Source organism: Fragaria vesca, linkage group LG6 (assembly GCF_000184155.1).
Source record: "Fragaria vesca subsp. vesca linkage group LG6, FraVesHawaii_1.0, whole genome shotgun sequence".
Taxonomy (NCBI): Eukaryota; Viridiplantae; Streptophyta; class Magnoliopsida; order Rosales; family Rosaceae; genus Fragaria; species Fragaria vesca.
Window position 1 is genome coordinate 32971702 of NC_020496.1, and position 8770 is coordinate 32980471.

At 34.9% G+C, this 8770-nt stretch overlaps 1 protein-coding gene across 1 annotated transcript in view; it reads left to right on the top strand.

Moving 5' to 3' along the window:
- Nucleotides 1-610: 610 nt before the first annotated feature.
- LOC101306360 (exocyst complex component 3-like) overlaps nt 611-8770 on the top strand; it is a 15304-nt gene continuing 7144 nt past the window's right edge. The window contains exons 1-13 of the mRNA XM_004304288.1: nt 611-858; nt 2787-2825; nt 2968-3056; nt 3184-3274; nt 3771-3860; nt 4124-4203; nt 4910-5002; nt 5550-5576; nt 6073-6180; nt 6288-6426; nt 6515-6559; nt 6637-6692; nt 7983-8091. Of these exons, the coding sequence (XP_004304336.1) occupies nt 730-858; nt 2787-2825; nt 2968-3056; nt 3184-3274; nt 3771-3860; nt 4124-4203; nt 4910-5002; nt 5550-5576; nt 6073-6180; nt 6288-6426; nt 6515-6559; nt 6637-6692; nt 7983-8091 (1095 nt within the window). The 5' untranslated portion in view covers nt 611-729. The remainder of the gene's footprint in view (nt 859-2786; nt 2826-2967; nt 3057-3183; nt 3275-3770; nt 3861-4123; nt 4204-4909; nt 5003-5549; nt 5577-6072; nt 6181-6287; nt 6427-6514; nt 6560-6636; nt 6693-7982; nt 8092-8770) is intronic.

Consider the following 8770-nt stretch of genomic DNA (forward strand, 5'->3'; position numbering starts at 1 on the left):
AGAGATCAACCAAGCAAACCCTTGTTGTTACTTCCTCGAATCATGCTGAGATTATTGCACTACATGAAGCAGTTAAAGAATGTGTTTGCCTTCAGTCTGTAGTGTCTCATATATTCGAGAGTCTAGTGGATTAACATCTATTACGATTAAACCAACTTGCATCTATGAGGATAATGCGACTTGCATTGAACAGATGAAGTTAGGTTTCATTAAGGGTGATAATACTAAACATATCTCGCAGAAGTTCTTCTATAATCAGCAACATCAATAGTTTTTGAATATCCATGTGAACTAGGTGAGTTCTGAGAATAATGTAACAGACTTGTTTGTCAAGTCTTTACTAAATCTACATTTGAGAAACATGTGAAGAGCATTGACATGCGTCATTTATCTAAATTCTGAGATTGAGTTACCAATCAGGGAATGTTGTTATGTATATATTAGAGGAGTCTACAGAAAAAAAAAGAAGTTTTGGTCGTGTAAAAAACAGAAAAAAAGAAAAAAAAAGGATGTTTTGGTCGTGTAAAAAAAAAAGAAAAAGAGAATTCAGATTAGAAAATGAATAATATTTGAAATGTCAATCTTCTACTTGCCAGGTGTAAAAGGATATCGAAAGAAGAAAAGGAAGAAGGCAAGAGACCCATCCAGTCCCTGATCTCAATTCCAATCTGGAATTGAAATCTGAAATCAGAGAGAGAGAGAGAGAAGAAGACGAAGTAGTCGGAGAAGATGATGGTTGAGGATCTCGGTGTGGAAGCCAAGGAGGCTGCGGTGCGCGAGGTTGCGAAGCTCTTGCCTCTGCCAGAGCTTCTTCAGTCTATCGCTTCCATCAAGGCCGATTACATTGCTCGCCAACAGGTTCTTTCTCCTCGCCACGCTTTTAGGGATTCAATTTTGTTGAAGACTGTTTATGCTGTAATGATGTTATCTATAAAGTTCATATTGCTTGATGTATCAAATTTCACAGAAACTTGTGTATTCTCAGAAGCTATAGGTTTGGATGTGAAAATTTTGGACTAGGCGGATGTTTTATCTGTGTTTTAGTGGATTTTTCGGTGATGAATGTCGTAATTGGAATGCTAGTCCGTCATTTGAAGCATTGTAGTTTGTTACATGGACTGCTGATGTCATCGTGTTTGCTTAGACGAAGTTGTGTGCATTTGACAGTTTCGTGATCGATTGTAAATGATTCCATGGCACTGACTTAACCTTTTATGTCGGAGACCATGCTGATGTTGTGGATGACTAGTAATGGTATAGGCATTATGCGACTGCTTAGGTACACAACTGTTAGGTGGAAGTATAACTTAATATGTAATTAATTTTGAGTCCCTTACTTGTTGGCCAGATATGAAATCATTGACCTTATCATGTAACTAATCTGAAGGAACTGGACATTCAGTTAACTTTACCAGCTTAGGTCCAATAGTATGTCCAAAATTTAGTACATGCTAAAAGAAAAGGAGGCACCATTCAGTTAATGACCTGTTTCCAGGTAGTACAAGAATTAGCAAAGGAAGCACCAGTTAATAAACTATTAAAAGCTTCAGCCTTACTACCAATTTGGAAAACAGCAGTGTCTATTTTTTTATTTTTTTTAGGCTCTGAGGACTTCGTATTCTCCCTTGTACTTCGATCTTCTTCCTATAAAAGTTTTAGTTCGTAAAAGAAGAAAAAGAATCTATAAAAACATTTCAAGGTATTTACTTTAAACACTTTATCCAACGACCTTCATCTTTTTTATTTTTTTTGTGTGGTTATAGAAGGGACATAAAAGGCCCAAACCGATCTTCATCTCTTTGAATCAGCAAACAGATATTGTTTATTATTGAATTTTCTTGAGATCCAGCCTTCCTTTGGTCTTTGGGCAGCAACCTGTCCTCAGTTGTATAAACTTTTGATTATAATAAGACCAAAAACTAAATAATAAATTCAAGGCAGTAGAATCCAGTAGAAAGTTTTCGCAAAACAACTTACTGCAGATGCTAGGTGAGAGCTTGACATTTTGTGGGGTTAGCAGATAAAACAAAACAGACTGCACCAACTGAAACTTGTATCATATTTATGTTGGCCTTGACACTTCCTTTTCCTTAATGATATGTTGATTCTTGGTTTTAATCCATAAACGATTGCTAGATTCACTATGTGTTAAGGAGGAAAAGAAGAAAATTGGTTTCAGATTGCGGTTGGGTAAATGTTGATTCTTGGTCTTAATCCATAAATGATTGTTAGATCCACGATGTGTTAAGGAGGAAAAGAAGAATATTGGTTTCAGATTGCGCTTGGGTAATTTAGAAGATCTGTTACTTTAGTTTTTAAAGTAGCTTAAGATGGTTTCAGCTGCAAGAAAACTGCATAATTCATTATGTCCTGGGCATAGATGTTGTGGTTCTTAAGTAGGGGAAATGATAATGTAGTCCATGAACACCAGCTCATCCAATATTTATGCTGCATATGTTAGAGACTGCCAAAGTATGCAATGTAATTTGTACTTGCAATATCAAAGCATTATACTAAATTTTCTCACATGGCTAGTTGAATTGGAAGAAAGTTAGAATTGGCTGAGCAGTTGATGCATAAAATATGGACGAGTGTATTCTGCTCAAATTTTAAGTTAATTTATGTTCGCATCTGGGTGGGTCGTCAGTTGGTGCTGTGGCATTTGTTTTGTTACCCACGTGATATTCTGATCTTCTACACATATATTCATTCATAAGTTGTTGTAATGTTGAAATTGCTTTGTAATGAAGTGACCTTCTGAAAGTTGCTGTTTTCTGGATTGTCAGGCAAATGATGCACAACTTAGTACAATGGTTGCCGAGCAGGTACATGCAAAACCTGCAGTCCAATTTTTGTGGTCATAATGGAAAGTTGCATGTACATATTGTGCAGACTCATAAATGTATTTAAGAGTTCATAAAGTTTAGCAGATGGGAATCTGTCTCACAACATAGTGGTTTGGTGCAGGTAGAACAAGCACAAACTGGGCTGGAGTCCCTGTCCTTATCTCAAAAATCAATAAACCAACTCCGTGAAAACTTTGTTTCTATTGAAAAGTATGCTCACAGACAATTTGAAGGCTTGATGGGTTTAAGGATATCGTTTCTGTAATTTAGATGCTATGTATAAGCTGTTGTGCAACATTAATATGTTCCTGATGGTTATGATTACCTTTTGCATCAGGCTATGTCAAGAATGCCAAACTTTGATTGAAAACCATGATCAGATAAAGCTTCTCAGCAATGCGAGAAACAACTTAAATACAACCTTAAAGGTTGGTGATTTTTCCTTATGGTCACAATTTCCTTAGTCCCAATTCTGAGTTTGTGGACCATAAATGTATACAATACCTAAGGACTTGGTTACTTCCTTGTCCTGTTTCTTTATCTCTCGTTTGTTGTATCAAAGGCTGCATCACCTCAATACTTCTTAAAGCTGTTTACTGGGAAAGCCTGACGAGACTAGAAAATGTCCAAGTCAATAAAACATTTCTCAGAATTTTTGTGGTGACAAGTTGATATCTACTAATATTAAGTCCCTTTGTATATGGATCCATATTTAACAAATGAAACATTAATGTTCAAATTTTGGCATCCTTGACTTGTCATTGACTCTCAAAGACTACTAGAAACCCTTGTACCAGAAGGTGAAGGTTCATTGATGATGATTATTTTGAATAATGGTTTTAAAATAAGGTGTAAACTAAGATGTGTAAAGCTGTGGGACCTCTTTATTGGTGTGATAATGCTTTGTATGTTGCTCTTTGATAGGATGTCGAGGGTATGATGTCGATCTCTGTTGAAGCCTCTGAGGCTCGGGCTTCTTTAAGTGATGATAAAGAACTCATTAATACTTATGAGGTAAATCGAGTGTTGAAGATACTGATTGCTATATTTTTCTTTGGTGATATCATATAGTATTGTGTTATTTTGGTTGTGACCGTATCTTGTGGTCAATAGCCTTACATCTTTACGAATAGTGCTTCGGAAAAATACACATCAAACTATATCTTATGCTCCATTTTTTCTGTTTTGTAACTGTTGTTGTTGATGTTGTTGTCACCATTATCATTAATTTCTTATTTATTTAACTTTTCAAAATTTCATCCTTATTTTGTCGATAGAGGTTAACAGCTCTTGATGGAAAGAGGAGGTTTGCATTAGCAGCTGCTGGATCTCACAAGGAAGAAGTTGGCAGGCTAAGGTATGTCATTTTAACTTCAGTGAGGAATTTACTTCCTAGTTTGTACCCACATCTCTGTTTTGAAGTTGCACCGATTTTCTGACCCTTAGAAATGAAACAATAGGTGTCAAAAAAAGAAGAAGAAGAAGAAACAGTAGGATAAGGTCAATCGAACATATAATTTTAATAGGTCAATTTGACCCCATTAACCTAAGTTAATATTTTTTTTTTGGGAATGGATACAACATAACCACGAGTCTGAAAATCTAATTGTGGTCTCGAGTAATGGTTAACTAGTCTTTATTGACACATGCAATGCATGTTTGAAACAGTTTTATTTTTTACTTTTTGGAGGAAAGAAAAGTAATTTGCGGGATGTGGGAAGTTACATCTGTAGATGGTAGGATTGGGAGGTTATATCTGCAAATATGAGATATGTTATTCCTGAATCCTGACAGTTTCCTTTATTTTTTAATTTTGATATTTACCATTATATTTTTATATATTAAAAGGCTATTTTAAATTAACCTATAGTCTAAAGGATAGAGACGTGATTTCACACCGCTTTGGCCAGAAAGGTGGGTTTTCTTAATAATGGTGTAATAGAGGATAAGATATTAACTGCGACATTTACTTTCCTCTTACTTTCTTTATTTGATATTGCCTGACAAAATTTGTTGTTTGAGTTTAATGACTTATTTGTCAATTTTAATTTGGTATAATTCAGAGAATATTTTGAAGATGTTGATAGAACCTGGGAGACATTTGAGAAGACGTTATGGGGTCATGTTTCAAACTTCTATAATCTTTCCAAAGAAAGGTATTGTCTATGGTATTTGGATAATATTTTAGTTATGCAGTTACAGCTTCAGGTTGGTTTCCTTAATGCATTCAAAGTTTGAATAGTTATTCGCAACGGCTTGGCTTGGATATGCTCTCGCTTTCTAATGCCTCAAATTTCATCCGTCCTTCATTCTGCATGTACACTCAACCCTGTTAAAAAAAAAAATACAACCAACATAAGACTTAAGGGACCCTCATGGAATGGGAAAGTACTGTGGTATTAACTTGTGATGGTCCACTCATAAAAGAAAATTCTTTTGATCTGTAAATAAGTTAGCCATTCTGTAAGAAAGCTGAGTGGCAAGGTGGTTTATATGCTGTACATATATCTTGTCAGATAACTGGTTATGTAAATTTGGCTGATGAATTTGATGATATTTCATTGTTTTGGTGCCGAACCCAAGAAAGCTTTCTTTCATTAATGATATAAGATCTCTGTATGATCTTTATGCTGCATGCCTGCTTACAAATATAGCGGCTATTAATTTGTTTTTGTTACTCATTTAGCCATTTCTATGTTGCAGCCCGCAAACTCTGGTCCGCGCTTTAAGGTATGTTTCCGCAGAAACTTGGAATCTTTTTCTTCAGTTGTCTTGTTTTTTTGATGAGCTGTGTGTCCCTTTTACTTTAGTCTTTCAGGCAGCTTTATTCATTTATTTATTAAATAAAAAAAGAAAGAAAGAAGGAACAGCAATTATTGAGCAGACTGAATGATATAAGTAGATATGAGCTCCACATAAAAGAAATAACAGCAGAATACCAGAAAATCACATCAGATGTGATTAGCTAGCTTCAGACAGAACACCCTAATGTACACAATTCTTGACTAAAGCTCCCCTCCAGTCCAGCAGAATATGAGAAAGCTGTAGTCATTATTTTACCGAAACTAGATGCCATAAAGCTAACAAAATTATTACTGTTACTTTATGCATTGGCATTAATGCACTTTATTTGCTGTAAGACTAAAAAAAATTCCCATTTTAGTTCTTGACAGTCTGCTTTGTGTGTTCATGACCTTTGTTTTGTTCTCATGTTTTCGCCATTTAGGGTTGTTGAAATGCAAGAAATCCTTGACCAACAACTTGCTGAAGAAGCAGCAGAGGCTGAGGGAGGCGGTGCCATGGCATCAATTGCCAATCCTCGTAGAACTGCCAAGTAATTCTCTTGACATGATTACAAGTTTTACCAATTTGTCATGCATGCATCGTCAAACTATATTACACTGAATACATCTTATTTACGTTAACTTTGACTGCATGCAGAAAAACTACCACAGCAACAGCGTCTTCGAGAAATCTGACACAGCAGAAAATGAATGGTAATGGCAAAGGCTACAAGGACAAATGTTATGAGCAAATTAGGAAGACTGTTGAAGGACGATTCAACAAGCTACTGACAGAGGTACGTTGAAAATAAACAATTTCTGTAAGAATGATGAAAGATGAATATTCTGACATGAGTACCTTATTTAGTCTAATTTATGCTGCAGCTTTGTTATGAGGATCTTAAAGCAGCACTTGAGGAAGCTCGAGCGGTATGTTCAGTTAACTAGTAAGCCTGACTATGTTGTAAGCTTGAACCCAAGATGAATTATCATCTTTGAAATTTCAGATTGGAGAAGAGCTTGGAGATATATACGACCATGTTGCCCCTTGTTTTCCCCCCAGGTTTGCTCTTTCTATATTCCTTGGTTTATATGTTTGAGCCAGTACATCTGCTTGTCTTCTAATTTTAGGTGTAAGCATCCCACTGTTAATGCTGAAAGGCTCTGACTGCTCTAGGATAGAGTGATTATTATTGACATCAATTTTTACCAAACTTTATGATTGAGATAAAAAGTCTAGGTTAATATCCTTTTCCTTTCTATGTTTATATTTATATTGGTAATTCCTATATTTATATTTATATTTTTTAAATTTTATTTCGATGTCAGTGAGATATTTCATGGTTTGGTAGTAGGAACAGTACAGTGTTATTACTAGAGTCTTAGCATTCCAAATTTTATTTTACTTTGTTATGAGAGATGAAAGGCTGTATGATATTGCTTTTTTTTCTTTTGACTGTAAAATGGTAAGTTGAAGTTGCTATTTCTTGCACATTTATGCTCAAGCTCATTGCTTTAAGAGTGTTAATACATATTGACTACGCTGTACGTTTTGATGAATGAAATCTTCACCTCCACACTCATATTTGAGTAAGTTACCTGTTAGGAATTAGAGGTGTATAGTTTATAGTTTATCAGTTAGGGAAATGAAAAGGAAAAGTTATAGAGTTTATTGTCTAGTACATTCTGTTCTACTCATATACAAGTAGCTGAATGCCTGTTTGTAGAAGATTTTTGGGTCATATATTGCTTAGCCCAATTTGTAACTTTCAAAAGAAAAACAGAAGACTAGAGGAGCAATCATTCTTGGTATGAATGCCATTTTGCCACACATGTTTCTTTTGATGTCTACATCTGCAGTCATTATAAAGTTAACTTTATATCGACACATGAACTAGTTTATTGTCATAGTACATCTATGTAGACTACTACTGTACTAATCCAATAGTTTATGCTAACTGTACATGTGGTGCCATTTTTGCTTGCAGAGAACAGAAAAAAGATATATAGTCTTATTTTACACACAAGTAGCTATGCCTCTTGGTTGTAGTCCAATCAACACCATGGAGTTAGTTTATGGATTCAAATGTCACTGGTATCATGCGATGTGTGGGGTGGATATAGAAAAATAGAAAAACCAATAGGAATGAAAGGCTTAGGCTTACGGGTAATAAGTCAATATTGTATCAAGCTTACATGTTTGCTCCAATGGGTCTAGACTTAAGAATAATCTGGAAAGTGTATGCATGCTTGAACACGTCTGCACATACTTGAGATTTAAGTGGAAGTATTCAATTTAGACCACTCTTAAATAAATATACTATTGATCTGATGGAAAATTTTATTTTGGCAGATATGAAATATTTCAGCTCATGGTCAATCTGTATACCGAGAGATTTGTTCAAATGCTTAGATTACTCAGTGACAGGGCAAATGAAATGACAAACATAGAGATCTTAAAGGTACTTTCCTGATTTCTTATTTGTTTCAAACTTACATTTCACACTCAAACAATTCTGTGTTCTTTGAGAAACATCTTTTTATGGTATCCCTGTTGGTTCAACTAAATATCAAAAATAGCTGGCTTACCATTTTCTGATGCTTTTAAGGTACCTCTTCTCTAAACAAATTCATATTCTGCTGTGTAGCTTAGAAACAGGTCTACTTAAAGTTGAAATGCTGGTCAATGATATTCTTTTTTTTTCTTTTTTTCCAACAAAACTTGCTCTTGTCCTATGGTTTGGTGCAGTTGATCTTACTTTTCTGTTGCTACAACTTCTCTTGCTTATTTTTGTGTGACTCCTTGTTTTATGCTCCTTTTGATTTATCAATAGAAAGTGATTATTTTTAGGATTAATTTCAGTTTACCCCCTGAGGTTTGGGGTTAACATCGTTTCACTCCCCGTACTTCTAATTTTGAAAACTTACCCCCTAAAGTCTCCAATTTTCATAAATCAAACACAATTGCTAAAATTCCGTCCAATTTGGAGGAAATGATAGCATGAAATCTTAGAAAAAATGTCATAAAAGGCGATTTATGTTGTTATAAGACTATTTTAGCCCTTTTAGTGAGTTATGAAGTCAAAATTAACGTCCGAGTTAGACGGAATTTCAGCAATTGGGCATGATTTATGAAAATTG